This window comes from Panthera onca, chromosome D3, assembly GCF_046562875.1.
Source record: "Panthera onca isolate mPanOnc1 chromosome D3, mPanOnc1 haplotype 2, whole genome shotgun sequence".
NCBI classification, from domain to species: Eukaryota; Metazoa; Chordata; class Mammalia; order Carnivora; family Felidae; genus Panthera; species Panthera onca.
Window position 1 is genome coordinate 42,528,438 of NC_138350.1, and position 19,788 is coordinate 42,548,225.

General features: G+C 39.5%; 1 protein-coding gene across 3 annotated transcripts in view; it reads right to left on the minus strand.

Moving 5' to 3' along the window:
- Positions 1–19,260, minus strand: part of CLUL1 (clusterin like 1) — a 39,085-nt gene extending 19,825 nt beyond the window's left edge. The window contains exons 1-4 of one of the 3 annotated variants that reach the window (XM_060613389.3): positions 17,562–19,260; positions 9,504–9,622; positions 7,704–7,852; positions 1,710–1,877 (exon numbers count right to left, since the gene is read on the minus strand). In XM_060613389.3, the coding sequence (XP_060469372.1) occupies positions 1,710–1,877; positions 7,704–7,852; positions 9,504–9,622; positions 17,562–17,677 (552 nt within the window). In that variant the 5' untranslated portion in view covers positions 17,678–19,260. Of the gene's footprint in view, positions 1–1,709; positions 1,878–7,703; positions 7,853–9,503; positions 9,623–10,464; positions 10,553–17,561 lie in introns of those variants that run through there. The other 2 variants (XM_060613391.2, XM_060613390.2) reach the window with 2 other exon arrangements.
- Positions 19,261–19,788: the final 528 nt, after the last annotated feature.

Consider the following 19,788-nt stretch of genomic DNA (forward strand, 5'->3'; position numbering starts at 1 on the left):
GACTTTATGGTCTTCTCTTTCTTGTCTCATAAATTAGTCCATGGAAAGGAAAAGATAAACACATTCATACTGAATTATAGATGCCTGATAGAGTTAAATAGGCTACTCAGGGATGGTTACATATTAGTAGTGATCAAAGCCCTCTTTGGCTAGAGTCAAAGAAATGAATCTCTAATTGTAGAATTTTACACTCAGTGGGAGAATATTTTCCAGCAGTCACACCATGCCCTACATCCATATGACTTCCAGGTTTGTGCTAGAACACAATTGCCCTTATATGGTAGCGCTGTGGCCATGTTGAAAGCTATGGAGCATACCAACTATCCGACATCACAGATGTAGCATCCCAATGCTGTTCAAAGAAATCCCCAGAAATTCTTGTTTATTCTTGCCTTTCTCAAAAAGTAATCTGGGTGGGGGCCGGGGTGGGAGTTGGGACCCCTGGGTGGCTCAATCAGTTAAGTGTCCAATTCTTGATTTTGGCTCAGATCATGATCTCATAGCTTGTGAGATCAAGTCCCGTGTCAGGTTCCATGCTGACCACATGGAACCTCCTTGGGATTCTGTCTCTCTCTCTTTCTTTCTCTTTCTCTCCAAAATGAATAAATAAACTTAAAAAAAAAAAGTAATCTGGGTGGATTGTCTGTCCCTCTCTCTGCCAGCTTGTATTTGCCTGAATCCATCCACAAAAACAAACTTTAAAGCCCCAAGAAATTTTCATAAAGTCACACAACTGGCACAGACAGGAATGGTTCCCAAATCTCTGACCTCCAGCCAGTGCTCATTCCACTGTTTTCCGGTATATTGGAGAGTGACAATGGCTATAAAAATAGAGCAGATGCAATTAACAGTGGAGGCAAATTAACTTGGCAAATGAATTGTCCTAGGGGTTGCTCCCTCTATAACTGGGTATGGCATTGCCAAGCCAGGAGCATACTGTAAGTAGTGCATGCTGTAATATAGAGAGGGAAATTTCACTGCATTTCATATTCAGCTCACGTCTCGAACGGGAAGAGAAATTCAGGCCAATAGAATAGGAGACTTTTATGGGGCAGAGCTTATCCTATTCAGGTCACCACCTTCTGTGAGTCCCTCTGCCCAGACAGATAGCCAAAGGGGACAAAACAAACAAACATGCCAGTCCTATAGGGAATGCATAGATATGGTTAAAGAGGACATGAATGTGTGCATATGTGTGTGTTGCTGTAAGAAGGCAAGCCTGTTGAAGGAGAGATTCAGGAGGCAGAGGATGTCTTCAAATGTTTGGCCTCCAGGGAAAAAATTAAAGCAGGTTGAAATCAGAGACTATAATACTATTATTTAGAATGCAATTCAGCAAACATTTATTAGATACCTAATGCTTAAATGAAGACAGCTAACATGTGGTCCCTGCCCTCAAAGAGCTTACAATCTAGTGGGAACGTATTCACAAAGGACAAATACAAGACAGAAAGATTCAGGATATTTCCAAGAGGGATATACACTGTGTCATTAAAGGGAGAGATGAACACTGAATGACTGTTTTATCTTGTAATTTGAATATACACAGGTGATTTGTACATAGCATGAATGTTAGATTCTAGGTCACAAAAGGCCAATATCAGGTCAGGCATTTCTATTCTAAATAGTAAAATAAGTTAATTTTTAAAAATTAAGCTGGAGTATGTACCTTAAGTATTCTGAAACCTTGAGCTCTATTTTTCCCTTACCGTATTTTTCATAGAGGACCAGCTAGATTGGCAGGTTGTGTAAAATCTCATGCAGTTACTCTCCAGGCAAGACTTGCATTCGTCCCAGGAATCTGTCAAAGACACCTGGCATAGACTTTGTTCTTCTTCTAGATGTTCCTGAACTTCATTCATGAGTCTCAAGGCTTCCTAATTAAAAAGTAGAAACAAACATCCTATGAATGGATAAAGAAGATGTAGTATATATATACAATGGAGTATTACTTGGCAATCAAAAAGAATAAAATATTGCCATTTGCAACTACGTGGATGGAACTAGAGGGTATTATGTTAAGTGGAATTAGTCAGAGAAAGACAAATATCATATGACTTCACTCACATGAGGACTTTAAGAGACAAAACAGATGAACATAAGGGAAGGGAAACAAAAATAATATAAAAACAGGGAGGGGGACACAACAGAAGAGACCCATAAATATGGAGAACAAACTGAGGGTTGCTGGAGGGGTTGTGGGAGGGGGGATGGGCTAAATGGGGAAGGGGCACTAAGGCATCTACTCCTGAAATCATTGTTGCACTATATGCTAACTAATTTGGATGTAAGTTTAAAAAAATTAAATTAAAAATTAAAAAAAGAAACAAGCGTCCTATTTCCATTTCATAACTCTATGTGTACCTTAGCTGATTTTTAAAATATGCGTATTCTGATGTACTTCTTTACTCTTTCTTTGTGCCCCTAGCTGTTAACAGGTCTACCTGAATGCTTTCTGTTTGTTTAACGAAAAGACACTGGTTGATCCTTACTGAAGACTGAAAGTCTTATCCATCTGTTCATTCATTTATTCCTTCTTTCAACAGCTATTTATTGGGTACTTGTGATGGGACAGACATTGCACTAGATGCGGGTGAATTAGGATGTGGTCTCTACTCTGGGGGTGACTATAATTTACCTGTTTACTTGTCTGTCTTCACATGTAGTTCTTGGAAGATGTGGAAAGTGGGCTTTAAGGTTTATAAAGCTGACAAATTTATTTCCGTCATTTATGTTGCCTTTAATTTTTGTACGTTCTTAAACATTGCAAGAAAGGGCAATTCTTGTATATCAAATCAGATCTGCCCAGCCAGTTACACTCTAATTGCAGACATGCCAGTGTTCTGAGGTTGTCTTTCTTCTTGTCTATATTCCGAGTGCTCCCCCTCGTGGTGCCTTGCTGTATGTGGTCAGGTCCCACGCCGGGTGGTAAGGAGCCTGTCCCTGAGAATCTCAGCCCTGCCCCCGGGACCTCCCCCAAGGCCAGCACCCCTGCCTAGACCCCTGGTCTCCTTGCTAGTGTGGACTTCTAAAGACAAGCTCCCTCCAAGCCTGAGACCTAGTTCAGGGGAGTGACTGGATATAATGGACTCCTCCATAAAACAGTCTCAGAGCTAACAGTGACTCCCTTAAGTGAAAACCACACAGTGGAGGCAAAGTTTCCGTACTTAAAACCAATTTAGTATTGATTTTTACCTAATGGAAAAGAAAAAGAAATCACCTTTCCCTGTCATGTTAAGCCCAAAGAACTAGTTGGGCACTGAGAATCTTTTGATGATTTCCTTATCTCCTTGGGCATTGTAGATCAATTTGGGTTCCTACATCTTCTCAAGAAAGTTACCCCACCATGGCTGGAAACAATACTGCCCACATTTCCTCAGTCAGTACCATTTTTATTTTATTTTATTTTATTTTATTTTATTTTATTTTATTTTATTTATTATTATTTTTTTTAATTTATTTTTTTAAATGTTTATTTTGAGAGAGAGAGAGCACGGCAGAGCATGAGCAGGGGAGGAGCAGAGAGAGAGGCAGACACAGAATCCGAAGCAGACTCCAGGCTGAGAGCTGTCAGCACAGAGCCTGACCCAGGGCTCAAACTCACAGCATGAGATCATGACCTAGACAGAAGTTGGACACTCAACCAACTGAGCCACCCAGGCGTTCCAGTCAGTACCAATTTTAAATGTCTTGTTCATTGTCACCATAAACCGAAATCCCAATATTTCCAATTCCAAGCTACACTCACTGTGTACCTTTGTGCAAATGGCTTAACATCTCTGAGCTTTAGTATCTTCCTTAGCAAATAAGAATAGCAATAGGATTTACCTCTTAAGGTTTTGTATTGAGATAAACAAGCAAGGCACATAGTGTGCCTCGATTTCCTTCCACTTCCTTCTGAGAGCACAACAAAAACCAGTTACCAAATCACATGTCCCAAGTTTTGGTAGTGTAATGTTGCCATGGAGGAAGATCTCTGGGGAGAAATGCCCTGCCCATTCCTTCTGTTTCCCCCTAAAATGTCCTACCTGCTGACTATTCCTGTAGTTTACAGATTTTCAAAGTCCTATATAAACTTGGTGTGGGGGTCAAATCACTTTAAGCCACCCTGGAGTTTCTCACTTTCAGTTAATTTCAGATGCTCTCTGAATATTAATATTATATTAATATATTAATATAATATTAATTATTAATCATTAATACTTGTATCAGTATATTAATATTATATTAAATCATATATTGATAATCTCTTAATATTAATATTATATTAATATAATATATAATTATATATAATATATAATTAATATTATATTGATATAATAATATTCAATATTAATAAGGAGGGGCTGTGAAGGGGTTTGTGATGACCCTAGGTCACCTGAGGATGGGTAGTGCTCCGTACTAGGAGACTGGGGGCACCAACCCCATATTTGCTAAGTCATCATTTGCCTAAAGTATCCTTTATCCTCAGTTTAAATTTAGGGGGGTACCTGCGTGGCTCAGTCAGTTGGGCGTCTGACTTCAGCTCAGGTCATGATCCTACGGTTCATAAGTTCGAGCCCGGCATCAGGCTCTGTGCTGACAGCTCAGAGCCTGGATCCTGCTTCGGATTCTGTGTCTCCCTCTCTCTCTGCCCCTCCCCCACTCACACTCTGTCTCTCTCAAAAATGAATACACGTTACAAAAATTTTTTCTTTAAAAATAAAAAAATCATAAAGTAATTTTAGGGAGGGGGACTCAGAGTTAAACAGGTTTTCCTTTTTTTTAATTAAGTTTTTGAGGCTTCAAACCTTAAGAGTATAATTTAATGAATGTTTATATAGTAAGAAGGTTTTTAAGAAAAAAATCCTACTAGTTCTTGGGATTCCTGAGGGCAAACTGAAACTGACATCTGTTTACTTGACCCACCCCTAACTGAAGCATTCTTTTCTTAGTATTACACCCTTGACTTGTGGGGAGGCCAGAGAAAGGGACAAAAACAGAAAGTCACTGGGTCCCAGAGGCACAGTGCCGACAGCTGATTTTCTCTGGGGTCATTCATAACTGCGCTGGGTTAACACGCTCATGGACATCATGAGCCTCAGTTTCCTTAGCTGTAAAGGGAAAGTAATGGTTTTTGCAGATGTTGGAAGGATTACTACACATGATAATGTGTTTTATAAAGAGCCTGTAAATGATAACTAGTGTCATTATTCCCAGGGCCCAGCTCACAAGCCCATCACAGAAGAATCCAGCTCCAGAGGCTTTCACATTATCCTTATAAGGAGCTATTTTTGACTTCCTCAAATCTTTTGCTTGCTGTCCAAAGGGAGGAGGGTTTGCAGCTGCTAGTCAAGTGATCTCCTTTCCTTGCTAGGGACCCTGTGCCACAAGGGGTATAGGTGTGGCCGTAACATCAACCAATCTGGTGACAGGTTCACATATAACTTTGGCGTCAGCCTGTCACACAGACCTGCTCCGGTGGCTCAATGGACACCCAGAGGCCACTGTACTCAGAAATAAAGAATTCCAGCAGCTATCTGCAGTTGGTGGCCTCCAACTTTACATGTTTATAGGTATAGGTGTAGGGAGGAAATATTAAAACTTTTATTTTTAAGTTTTAATTTAAAAACTGATCCCCTATCTCTATCAAAAGTACATAAACATTTTAAAAAAAGGGGGCGCCTGGGTGGCTCAGTCGGTTGAGCGTCCGACTTTGGCTCAGGTCATGATCTCATGGTTTGTGGGTTTGAGCCCCATGTTGGGTTCTGTGCTGATAGCTCAGAGCCTGGAGCCTGCCTCGGATTTTGTGTCTCCCTCTCTCTCTGCAACCTCCCCGCCCTGTGCCCAGCTCTCACTGTTTCTATCAATAGTAAGTAAACATTTAAAAAAATAATAATTAAAAAAATTGATGGCGGGGAAGGAGAAGTAGGTGGCGGGGTAGGAGAAGTAGGGAGTTGTTTAATGGGTACAGAGTTTCAATTCTGCAAGACGGAAAGAATTCTGGAGCTTGATTGCACAGAATTGTGAAGGTATTCAGCACTATTTACCATACACATAAAAATAATTAAGATGGTAAATTTTATGTTATGTGTATTTTACCACATTTATAAATTTTTAAAAATAAAATTTTAAAGTAATTTACTCTCAATGTTAAAATTTAGAATACTTTCCAAATTATTTTGTTACAGTTTTGATTTCCTCTTTGATTTAAGGGTAATGTTGAAAATAATTTTAAAAAATAATTGAATTGTTTTGAATGTTTTGTTCATTGTTAATGTTATTAAACTGTGAGCCATGCAGTGTTCATAACTTAGAAACATATTAAGCTTAATTCTGTAACATAGGAACAATTTTTAACATCTTCTCTGGATATTTGGATATATAGTTGACCTTTAAAAACATGGGTTTGAATTGCATGGGTCTACTTACAGGTGGATTTTTTTCAATAAATACAGGATGGTACTATAAATGTATTGTCTTTTCCTTATGATATTCTTAATATTTTCTTTTCTCTAGCTTTATTGTAGGAGTACAGTACACAATGCATACAACACACAAAATATGAGTTAATCGATTGTTTATACAATTGGTAAGGCTTCTGGTCAACAGTAGGCTATTAAAAATTGTTTTGGGGGCGTCAACAGTTACATGCAGATTTTCGACTGGAGGTCAGCACTCCCACATTGTTCAAAGGTCAACTGTAATGTGTATTTCCCATTGGTAAGATACGTAGTTTGAACTGTAACTATTAAGCGAAGGCATTTGAATAAAGAAACTTATTAGGCTGATGTACTATTTTATATACATTGGTGCTTTCTTGTGGTGCTTATGTCAGACCACTGCATGTCACCAACTGCTCGAGAGGACCATGGGGAAGTGGGTGCTCCACATTCCAGGAGCATCCACACTGGTTCCCTCTCTCTTTGTTCCCTCGGAGCCGATTGCAATGAATTGCCATTTAGAGGGCTCAGGTGAATGATGGTTTTATTATTTAGTTTTAACTAAGCTAGCCCTCACCAAATGGGGAAGAAGCTTCAAAAGATTCTTGATAAAAACCAAACAATACCCATGAGATTAAAAAATATGAATAATTTAAGCTCAGGTAGACAAGAAGCAAGCGGCAGAGCTGAAATGTCTTCATTATAAGCTCTTTGTTGGTCACATGACAAAGTAAAACTATGATCGAATCAGACCTGGCCATCAACTAAAAAGTTTCAAAATATTTTCCAGATTATTTGAAATATGGATTTAACATCCACCCTAGCTAGTGATGAACCTCATCCTACATCTATTTTTTGCCTTGAGATATTAATGGTAGCAATTCGTGTGTCTAATTTACAAATAAACTAATATGCATAAATTTAGGAGTGAACACTAAGAATAATATTAGTAATAGGGATGGGGGCTCAAAAACCTTTGGAGACCACAGATCTAGCCAAAAACTCCATGAACACTTTTGACTCCATATCCGGAGTCAGAATGGACTAAAGATAAAGTATTTTTAAGAAAGTAGCACTTCCCCAACAGAGATGACTCCCTCAAATTCCTGGATTTGGAGTCCTGCAAAGGCCCACTCTGCGTTTGAAGTTTTCATCCACTAAGAGCTGCTCTCCAGAAAATCTACTGTTAGGGAAAATAAATAAGTCATCAACTGCACTAACAGATGCAGTATTTATGGTCTAGCTATATTTAAGAGCAGGTGTTGTTCCCAATTACTGTACCTGCTTTTCTTCTTTGCATTTCTTCAGGGTTTTCATTAGATTGGTATGTTCCTCCTCTCTTCTTTCCATCATGATTTTCATCTGCTTCATACCAATCAAAGCCTTCTTCACTTCTTCGTCTCCATCTATGTCTCCAGCCTCAGGAAAACCTAAAAGAAGCATTGCAGTTTTTTCCCTTTGAGATCTGATCAAATTGCAGTGTATCAGAATACAATAAGTTCACCAGTTTTCATTATGTCCCTTAAATAGAGACTTAGCTGTTCTTTTGCAGCATCAAATTCTGGAAGCTGATCACAATGGATTGGCTGTTGGCTGCCCCACGGACACAGCTGCCATGTAGATGATACCTTCTATTCCTCGTGTCTGAGCTCCTAGATAAGTCAGAGTTCATTTAACCTCATTCTTGTCCTTTCACTCAGGGCCTGTTTCCAGTTATCCAGTTTTTTTTCTTTCACTTAAAACTCAAGTGTGTTTATATTAGAAAAAAATTCAGATTTTCTTCACAGACAATTTATATTAAATGCCAAATGGGAACCTCAAACACAGCGAACAATTGCCCTTTCTTTCAGCTTCAATTGCCTTCCCAGGAGGCATTAAAACTAGAAAGTATCTCATATAATACAAGATTCTTTAATAACCTGCTGGACATCTCTTATATACCCTTTTAAAAATTGTATTTACTTTTTTATTTTAGAGAGAAGGAGAGAGAGCATGCAAGCATGAGAGAGGAGCAGAGGGAGACAGGGAGAGACAGAGAGAATACCTTTTTTTTTTTTTTTTTTTAGTTTATTTATTTAATTTGAGAGAGAAAGAGCACAAGTAGGGAAAGGGCAGAGAAAGGATCTCAAGCAGGCTCTGTGCTGTCAGCATAGAGCCCGATGCAGGCCTCAATCTCACGAACTCATGAGATCATGACCTAAGCCAAAATCAAGACACTTAACTGACTGAACCAGCCAGGTGCCCAGGCACAGAGAGAGAGAGAGAGTGAGAGAGAGAGAGAGAGAGAGAGAGAGAGAGAGAGAGAGAGAGAGAATTCTAAATAGGCTCCGCACTCAGCATGGAGCCCGATGCAAGGTTCAATCCCACAACCCTGGTGTCATGACCTGAGATGAAATCAAGAGTCTGACACTCAATCGACTGAGCCACCCAGACACCTCTTTTCTACATCTTTAATAAGCTTTTGGTGGGTATAAAATTCATTGTCATTCTCTCTTTGCAGTAGTCAGTGTGGCTTCCAAAGGAACTTATTTTTGTTTCTGAGTTTAATCATAGACCTTCCTAAAGCAGCATTTTAACTAATTTATTTTTCTAAGTGTTCAGTACCCAAAGCATATATCGTCAAGCAAAGGTCATAAGTTCATGAACATAGACTAACCAGATTCAATGTCACTATAACCCATTCTTTCACTATTTCAGGAATAACTGCACAGATAACTTTAATTGTTTAAATTTTTCAAATGCTAGAAAAGAATTTCACTGTTCGTTAAAACCGTGCTGAGAGGACACCAAACATCTGGATGATACCAAGAAATGCAGCCCGAAAGTTGGCAAGTTTTATCTGTGTGATAGCAAACATCTGGATATGTGAACATTCTCAGATACTCGGCTGGAATTCTCTACTTTTATTCCAGATGTTTGGCATCATGTCTACTTGGTTTAAGTGCTGAGAGAACATCCTACCGTGAAACTGGAGGGCCGTAATGAATACGGTTATCTCTCAACCGTAAATCACTTGTATATGCCAGCAACACATGCAAACATGCAAACAGGACACAGAGCAGATAAAGAAACCAAACATACCCTTCAGGTTTCCATGGATACCGGCTTTGTCCTTCCAAGTAGGTGCGCAGTGACGTCCTTCCAACCATAGCAGATACACAATAAACACCAAGAGTGATGGCTTCATGTTCCTGCTGTTACTGCAAAGGAAAAATAAACCTGTACCAAATGCCTTCCATTAGGTTAGTTTTTGCCAGCATCAATTGAAAACACATGGCGATCTCAAGCAGTTTTCTGTCAATTTTTCTTTATGATTTTAGACAAGTTATGCTAATATGCCTGAGACATAAGGAGACCTGGAATATAAATTAAAAAAAAAAAAAAAAAGACAACCCAAGTCCCTATTTTGTTTACATTCTTTATGACAGTTAAATAAGGTCATCATTTGAAGTATTTGAACTTCAAGACATCGAATAGTATGGATCACAGCCCCATAGAATCCATACTTCATTGTATGTTCTTGTCAACAGAAACAGCCTGAAATACAGAATTAGTTAAAATATGTCAGAAGGATATTTTTTTCCTCCAAAATTCTGAGTGCTCAAGTAAGTTTTTACCCTGGGTAGTTTATGACTTATTCTTTCACGAAAGCAAAAATAACCTCACAGATTTTTCTTATATGTCTTATGAAACCCATCAAGATACATGAATAATGTACAATTATTTTTTTCTTTTCAGATAATGAATGTTCTTTTAAATTTAATTTGATATACTTTTGTTATAAACATTCCAGATACAAATAAGTTAGATTATCTTAACTCTTCCCAAAGAGATATTTACCTGCTTTATGTATATTTGTTATTTTGGGAAGAAATAATTTCATTATTTAATCAACATCTGGATTGTCTTTTTAATAAAATAACACTGGTACTAGTAGTTACAAAACTATCCCATTTTACATATCTACACCTATCCTATGAACTAACTCTTCTTTCTATTAAGACTTTATTTTACCAAATGAAACTTTTTAATATATATTTACCACTAACTTTGCAGTATTTCTCCAGTGAGGTTACCACCTGCTTCTTAAAGGGCCTTCAATTTTCTCTGATTTAACTTTCATCTCTGTCAGGGATTTAGCCTGGTTCTTTTAATTTGATGACACAGTTCATAATCCTATTAGCCTAATATTTTGAGATTAAGAGTATGGTTTAAAATTTGGTAGGTTTTAGAAAGAAACACTAGAGGGCGGGCTGTGCACATGATCAGGAACAATGACCTTGAGTAACGTTATTATACACAAATATTTTGTAATTGAAGTATAGTTGACATACAATATTTTATTAGTTTCAGATGTACATCATAGTGATTTGACATTCATATACATTATGAAATATCACCATGATAAGTCTAGTTACTATCTGTCATCATACAAAGTAATTGTAATATTATTGACTATGTTACCTATGCTATAATAAATGTAAATGTATATAATGCTGCAATAAACATAGGGGTACATATATCTTTTTGAATTAGTGTTTTAATTTTCTTCAGATAAATACCCAGAAGTGTAATTACTGGATCATAGGGTAGTTCTATTTTTAATTTTTTGAAGAACTTTCATACTGTTTTCTACAGTGGCTGAACCGGTTTACATTCCCACCAATAGTGCATGAGGATTCCCTTTTCTCTGCATCCTCACCAACACTTGTTATTTCTTGTTTTTTAGATACTAGCCATTCTGATGGGTGTGAGGTGATACCTCACTGTGGTTTTGATTTGCATTTCCCTGATGATTAGTGATGTTGAACATCTTTTCATGTGTCTGTTGACCATCTGCATGTCTTCTTTGGAAAAATGTTTACTTTCTGCCCATTTAAAAAAATGTTTATTTATTTATTTTGAGAGAGAGAGAGAGAATGCACATGAGTAGGGTAGGGGCAAAAAGAGAGGGAGAGAGAGAATCTCAAGGAGGCTCTGCATTGTCAGCACAGAGCCCTGACACAGGGCTTAAACCCACGAACCGTGAGATCATGACCTGAGTCAAAATCAAGAGTCAAATGCTTAACTGACTGAGCCACTCAGGCACCCCTCTCTGTCCATTTTTTAATTAGACTGTTTGTGGGTTTTGTTTTGTTTTTGTTTTTTGTCTTGTTTGGTGTTGAGTTGTAGGAGTGCTTTGCATAGTTTGGATATTAACTCCTTATTGAATATATCATTACAAATATCTTCTCCCATTCAGTGGGTTGCCTTTTAGTTTTGTTGATTGTTTCCTTCATTGTGCAAAAGCTTTTTGGTTTGGTATAGTTCTACATGTTTATTTTTGCTTGTTGCCCTTTGCCTGAGGAGACAGATCCAAAACAATATTGCTAAGACCAATGTCCAAGAGTTTACTACCTATATTTTCTTTTAGGAGTTTTATTGTTTCAGGTCTTAGATTTAGGTCTTTAGTCCATTTTGAGTTTATTTTGTATATGGTGGAAGGAAGTGGTCCAGTTTTACTCTTTTGCATATAGCTGTCTAGATTTTTCCAACACCATTTGTTGAAGACACTGTTTTTTCTCCATTGCCTATTCTTGCCTTTTTTGTTGTAAATTAGTTGATTATATACATGTGAGTTTATTTCTCACATGAAATATGTGTCTGTTTTTGTGCCAGTACCATACTATTTTTATTACTTTAGCTTCATAGTATAGTTTGATATTAAGGAGTGTGATACTTCCAGCTTTGTTCTTCTTTCTCAAGATTGCTTTGGTTCTTTAGGGTCTTTGTGATTCCATTCAGGATCATTTGTGGTATTATTTATTCTAGTTCTGTGAAAGATGCTATTGGTATTTTGGTAGGAAGCGCATTGAAACTGTAGATTGCTTTGAGTAGTATGGACATTTTAACAATATTAATTCTTCCAACCCATGAGCATGGTATAGCTTTCCATTTATTTGTGTCATTTTCAGTTTCTTTCATCAATGTCTTATAATTTTCAGAGTATAGGTCTTTCATCTCCTTGCTTAAATTTATTCCTTTGTATTTGGTTCTTTTTGAACCAAATTGTAAATTTGATTTACAATCAATTAAGATTGTAAATAAGATTTTTTTAAGTTTCATTTTCTGCTATTTCATTATTAATATATAGAAATGCAACAGATTGTTGTATATTGATTTTGTATCCTGTAACCATACTGAATTCATTTATTAGTTCTGGTAGTTTTTGGTGGAGTCTTTAGGATTTTCTAGTATCATATGTTATCTTCAAATAGTGACAGTTTTATTTCTTCCTTACTAATTTGTATGACTTTTATTTCTTTTTCTTGTCTGATTGCTATGGCCAGGACTTCCAGAGTTATGTTCAATAAAAGTGGTAAAAGTGGGCATCCTTGTCTTTTTCTGATCTTAGAGGAAAAACTTTCAGCTTTTCACCATTGAGTATGATGTTAGCTGTGGGTTTGTCATATATGGCCTTTATTATGTTAAGGTATGTTCCCTCTGTACCCACTTTGTTGAGAGTTTTCATCATAAATGGATGTTAAATTTTGCCCAGTGCTTTTCTGCATATATTAAGATGATTATATGATTTTTATCCTTAATTTTGTTAATGTGGTATAATTTGCAGATATTGAACCATCCTTGCGTGCCTGGAATAAATCCTACTTGATTGTGATATGTGATCCTTTTAATGTTTTTTTTTTATTTTTAATTTATGATTGAAGTTTAGTTGACATACAGTGCTATATTAGTTTCATGTGCACAACATAGTGATTTAACAGTTCTGAACATTACTCACTGTTCCTCACGATCAGTGTAGTCGCCATCTGTCCCCATATAACATTATTACAATAGTATTGACTATAATTCCCTATGCTGTACTTTTCATCACCGTGACTTATTTATTTTATAACTGGAAATTTGTACCTCTTAATCCCATTCACCTATTCCTCCCATCCCCCCAGCCACCTCCCCTATTCCTCCCATCCCCCCAGCCACCTCCCCTCTGGCAACCACCAGTTTGTTCTCTGCATTTAAGAATCTGGTTTTTTGTTTGATCATTTGTTTTGTTTTTCAGATTCCACGTGTAAGTGAAATTATATGCATTTGTCTTTCTCTGTCTGACTTATTTCATTTAGCATAATACCTTCTAGATTCATTCATGTTGTCACAATTGGCAAGATTTAATTCTTTTTTATGGCAGAATAATACCTGTTTTTTTAAGTGTTTATTTTTATGTATTTATTTTTGAGAGAGAGGCAGAGAGAGAAATAGAGAATCTTAAGCAGGCTCTGCACTGTCAGCACAGAGCCCAATGTGGGTCTTGAAGAGTCCCTGGCGTGGTGAGGACCTGCAGTGCACTTCCCCTGTGCTGTGGTGTATAACTGGAGTTAGTGGGCGGGGCCGCAGTCCGACCCGATGTCTGCCCCCAGCCCACTGCTGGGGCCACAGTCAGACTGGTGTGTGCCTTCTCTTCCCCTCTCCTAGGGGCGGGATTCACTGTGGGGTGGCGTGTCCCGTCTGGGCTACTTGCACACTGCCAGGCTTGTGTTGCTGGGGATCTGGCGTATTAGCTGGGGTGGGTAGGCAAGGTGCACGGGGGCTGGAGGGGCAGGCTTAGCTCGCTTCTCCTTAGGTGATCCACTTCAGGAGGAGCCCTGTGGCAGCGGGAGGGAGTCAGATCCGCTGCCGGAGGTTTGGCTCCGCAGAAGCACAGAGTTGGGTGTTTGCGCGGAGCGAGCAAGTTCCCTGGCAGGAACCGGTTCCCTTTGGGATTTTGGCTGGGGGATGGGCGGGGGAGATGGCGCTGGCGCCTTTGTTCCCCGCCAAGCTGAGCTCTGCCGTCCGGGGGCTCAGCAGCTCTCCCTCCCTTTGTCCTCCAGCCTTCCCGCTTTCCGAGCAGAGCTGTTAACTTATGACCTCCCAGACGCTAAGTCGCGCTTGCTGTCGGAACACAGTCCGTCCGGCCCCTCCGCTTTTGCCAGCCAGACTCGGGGGCTCTGCTTGGCCGGCGAGCCGCCCCTCCGCCCCGGCTCCCTCCCGCCAGTCCGTGGAGCGCGCACCGCCTCGCCGCCCTTCCTACCCTCTTCCGTGGGCCTCTAGTCTGCGCTTGACTCCGGAGACTCCCTTCTGCTAATCCTCTGGCGGTTTTCTGGGTTCTTTAGGCAGGTGTAGGTGGAATCTAAGTGATCGGCAGGACGCGCTGTGAGCCCCGCGTCCTCCTACGCCGCCATCTTCCTCATTTTTTCTCCCCAATGTGGGTCTTGAACTCATGAACCATGAGATCATGACCTGAGCCTAAATCAAGAGTTCAATGCTTAACCAGCTGAGCCACCCAAGTGCCCCTGTAGCAGTTTCTTATAATCCTTTGTATTTCTGTGGTGTTGATTATAACCTCTTCTCTTTCATTTCTGATTTTATTTATTTGGGTCCTCTCTCTCTCTCTCTCTCTTTTTTTTTTCTTGATGAGTCTGGCTAAAGGTTTATCAATTTTGTTTATCTTTCCAAAGAACTAACTTTTAGTCTCATTATTATTTTCTATTATTTATTGTTCTGTTTCATTTATTGATGCTGAGGGGGCACTGGTGGGTGGGGCTGGTCCTTGATGTGGTTGGTTGTAAAGCCCAACCCTGACTATTGCAGGTGCATTGGTAGGCAGGGCTGCCCCCTTCCAGGGGTGGGAGTTGCTTTGGTGGGGAGAATGTTCTCTGGGTGTGGCAGGGTGGAAGTATCTTTGGAGAGGGACTCTGGTCCTGGCTGAGCTATCCATGGTGTGTGGTAGGGTGGGAGTCACTTTGGAGGAGTACCTGCCAGAGTAGGTGGATTGGGCAGAGCAGGTCCACCTGGGTAGGGTGAATGGTGGTAGCAAGATAGATGGGAAGTATCAGAAATGTCACTCATCAAGGTAGATGCTAGTTAAAAGGAGATTAAGGAAAATGGGGCCTGTCAGCAGTCCTATCCCTAGAGAAGATTCTTACAACTTCCTGCTCCTTTGGCACATTCCCTAAAACTAGTCAATAAATCTCCTTCATACATGGCCTGGGAGTTTTTCAAACTCCTGCCTCTGTGTTGGGTCTCAGAGTGAGTGAATTTGTGCATGAGCCTTTTTTTTTCAATATATGAAATTTATTGTCAAATTGGTTTCCATACAACACCCAGTGGCATGAGCCTTTTGAGAGTAGAGTCTCAGCTCTCCTGGAGTTAAGCCCTGTTGATTTTCAAAGCTAGGTGTTATGGAGGCATGTCTTCCCTTGGAGGGACCCAGGGCTGGGGTGCCTGATGTCAGGCTTGAATTCCTTGCTTTTCAGGAAGGGCCTCCACATTCATGACATTTCTCCCATGTGTTTCACTGTACCAGGGCTGTAGTTCCCGACTAGACCACATCTCTGTCCTTCCTACCTGTCTCAATGTGGCTTTTTGTTTATATCTTCAGGTGTGGAAAGGCTGTTCTACTGGCCTGCAGGTTGTTTTCAGAGAGTTGTTCTATATGTAGTTGTAGTTTTGGTGTGTCTGTGGGAGGTAGTGAGCTTAGGATCTTCCTGCTCTGCCACCTTGATCTTCTCTTCTCTACACAATTTTGTTTTGATAGGACCCATTACAACCTTAAGCATTTTTTTTTTAATTTGAAATTTATGATACATATATTCCTATATAGGCCAAACAAATTTCTTTGGAAATATAAGCCACAATACAAAATAGAGTAAATAAACTCTTAGATAAAACATTTTGAAGATTATTTATATAGCTGGCATTTTTTTGAATATATGCAAACACATTCCAAGTAGATAAAGTATAAAAGCCCAGCATATAAATAATGCAATAGATGAGTATTTCAGGCCCACTATAATTTAATAATTGATTAGCTGAACTGAAAATCCAGCTAATGATTTGTTTAAAAACAATTTAGAGAACTCTTAGTCACCATAGCCAGTTGTAGCCTGGGTCTCTCTGGCTACTGACATCTCAGAATCATCATGGTCCCCTTTAAAATTTGGAGGAATTAGCCGGTCAATACTTATTATGTGCTTAGTACTTTCTAAGTGGGTAACACTGACTGCTCTGAACTAGCCCACCTGCCTTTTGAGGGCCCTTAGTCTCCGTATTTGAGCAAACTGCTGTTTAGACTTTATCTGTGCTCCACTTGGGCACCGGGATGGGCAATTACAGGACACACTCAAAGTCCAGCCCACACCCCATTTCAGCTGTCTTGATTACCCACTAATTATCTGTTTTAGTTGGAAACCTCTTAGCTCTATTGGCAAACAGATCATCTCAAAGCAAAACTTGAACTATTAGTATTTTAAGTAGCTTAATGTCACTGTTGAGCAATTATAGTCCACACCTGAAAACAGATGTGTCCTATCCTGAGAGGTGACTAGTCGGCCCATGGAAGAAGCAGGGCTTTGGGTATTTTTCTTAGGAAGAGAAGAGCACAGTTCTGGAAAAGTTAGTCATAGTAAATTAATCAGCGCTACTTCAACCCTGAGAACTCTTGCTCATTAGTTTGCTGTTGTCTAAGTTAGGGACCATTTGAAGTCATGGCTGACATCTCCGTACTTTTTCAACAAGCCCACATTTTTTTGAAAAAGGAACCTGTTGTTTAGCAATACCAGTGCTTTATCCTGTAGTGGCAGATTGTTTTCTGTAATCCATGTTCCTCCTTTAAGTGTAATTTCTGAAAACCTAAGTTTATTACTAACTAGTACTAACTACTTTTTAAATATCCTGAAGCTTCCAAAAAGTTTCTTCCTCTAATTATTTCATCTGTTTTTACAGCTGCCATTTTGTTCTTAAGATTAAGCAATATTTCATACAAACCCCATTATTTTCATAATTATGACATCATTATGTTTAAGATTTAAGTGGATTATAAAATATTCCAAATAGCTATTTGGTAACCAAGGAGACCTAGAAGCAAGGTCATCTTAGGTAAGAAAGACAGAAAGAAGGTATGTGGAGTATCAACCGAGAAATAGGCTGAGGAGTCAGACAGATGGACTTCAAAATGTCGGGCTACGTTGCCAAGGTCAGACTTGGACAGCATGTCTTATATATGTGACCATAATGGACTTGTTACTAAGTCACCCCTGATTAGATTCACCCATTCTGCCACTGGCATAGCCAGACAACCTCAGCCCTTCCTATTGGGATACTTACTTGGCAGAGAGCAGATGAGGAAGCCTGTGCCATTTGTGCTGTTTCCTATGTGCAGCCCAACTCCAAGATACAAAGTCAACAGTCCCCTGCAGTTTTGCAAACTGGGAGCCTTGCATGTGTCCTGTACACAGCTGGAGTTGCTGACTTGCACCAGTAAAGTCAGAAAGGGAAGGAAAGTGAGTGAATCTCTAATGCGTTCTCACAACTGATGAGATATGGGCTAGTGGATTCTCCATGATTCAAACAACCTACTCTTCTTTGGAAGGGTGAGAGGCAGGAGTGTTATCCTGGTAGAAGTAATCCTCCACAGTAACAAGAGGACATTCTACACACACACACACACACACACACACACACACACACACACACACACCAAGGAGGGACTGTATAAAAGAAGTAAAATGAAAAAGTTCAAAAATTTAAAATCCAAATTATTTATGTAGATTATAATAGTAATTAATTTCAGTAGATTTATTTCCTTCCTTCCCTTCCTTCCTTCCTTCCTCCTTTCCCTCCTTCCTTCCTTCTTTCGTTCCTTGTTTCTGTTCTTTCTTCTTTCTTTGTCTTCATTAATTTAGCTATTTATTTAACAAATTTAAAGGACATGATTCATATTACAAAGCTAAATTTTAGAAATAGAATAGAAATTCTCTTTTACAAATTGCTCCCTTTGTAGGCAAAGGTTGGCTAACTCACTGATAGAAAGAACCAGTGGTATAGTATAAAGATCACTGATTTAAGAGGTCAGTTTTCATCAAAATCTGTGCCACTCTGTGCAATCCAGACCTCTGTGTCCTCATCCAAAAATTAGAAATAATTGGAAGAAATAATCCCAACTATTACTCCTCCCAATTCTAAAGTTCTGTGATTATTATTTTCTTATTCTCACCAAGCTTCATCATTGTTTGAGTATAATGAACGAGTTGAATCAATCTGTAAAATAAAACATTACAGCCACCTTATCTTTCTTATGGAGTTGCTGAACATGTCACTTTAGTTAATACAAATGAAAATATTGTGTTGAGCCATAGAGCACATGTAACTAAAAGGTAGACCAACAATTTCTTAAAAAACAATTCAGACTGAACTAAAATTATTATTTTAGGCTCATAAAATATAGGCAGCAAAAGTAGGCACTGAATCCAGACTTCTAAATCTTTCATGAAAAAGATCAAGCTTGAATACAGCATGAAGAAGTATATCCCACTAAACCTCATTATAAAGTCAGAATTTGACATTTTCCCGGGCGGTCCCTAGGCCCCCGGCCGCCGCGCGCCCGGCAGAGATCCTAGAAGAGCCGGCCCTCCATCCCCGGGAACGTCGTAGCCTTCAGGACCCAGAAACGAGGTTGAGAAGGGTCGGGGCGCTAGGTGGAGCCTGACAGTGGGAGGCAGAGCCGTGTGGTGATTAGGTCCCGGGGTCCGGTCCCCTCTGCTGCTCAGCTAACATGTCTGTGCGCTTGGCGTTGTCGGTAGTGCCTCCCTTGGCGGGTGCGTTGTCCTTAGGTGACATGTTGTGCTCAGCACGTAATAATCAGTACGGGGCCTACTCAAAGGTCACCTCATTTGTTAAATGTCCCCTGACCGTGGCGCAGGTCTAGTTTCTCTAACTATATTTTGTAAACTCTATTAGGAAGAGGCACCTTGGCCCAGTGAGAAATTTAAAACTAGAGCCAGACCTGGATTGAGCCCTCGCTCCAAAATCCACTAGCTTATGTGGGTTTCAGCAGGTCACTTCCCTTATCTGACCTTCAGGTTTCCTGTCTATAGCAGGAAAGAGGAGAAACAGAATTTTACATCCCTGCTCTGATACACTCTAGCTGTTTGGGCACAGACACCTCCGATCCTCTCCATTACAATTTCTCCCCAGAGAAATCTCCATCTCTCAGGGGTGGAAGAGATTTCATTTATTTATTTATTTTTTCAATATATGAAATTTATTGTCAAATTGGTTTCCATACAACACCCAGTGCTCATCCCAAAAGGTGCCCTCCTCAATACCCATCACCCACCCTCCCCTCCCTCCCACCCCCTATCAACCCTCAGTTTGTCCTCAGTTTTTAAGAGTCTCTTATGCTTTGGCTCTATTCCACTCTAACCTCTTTTTTTTTTTCCTTCCCCTCCCCCATGGGTTTCTGTTAAGTTTCTCAGGATCCACATAAGAGTGAAACCATATGGTATCTGTCTTTCTCTGTATGGCTTATTTCACTTAGCATCACACTCTCCAG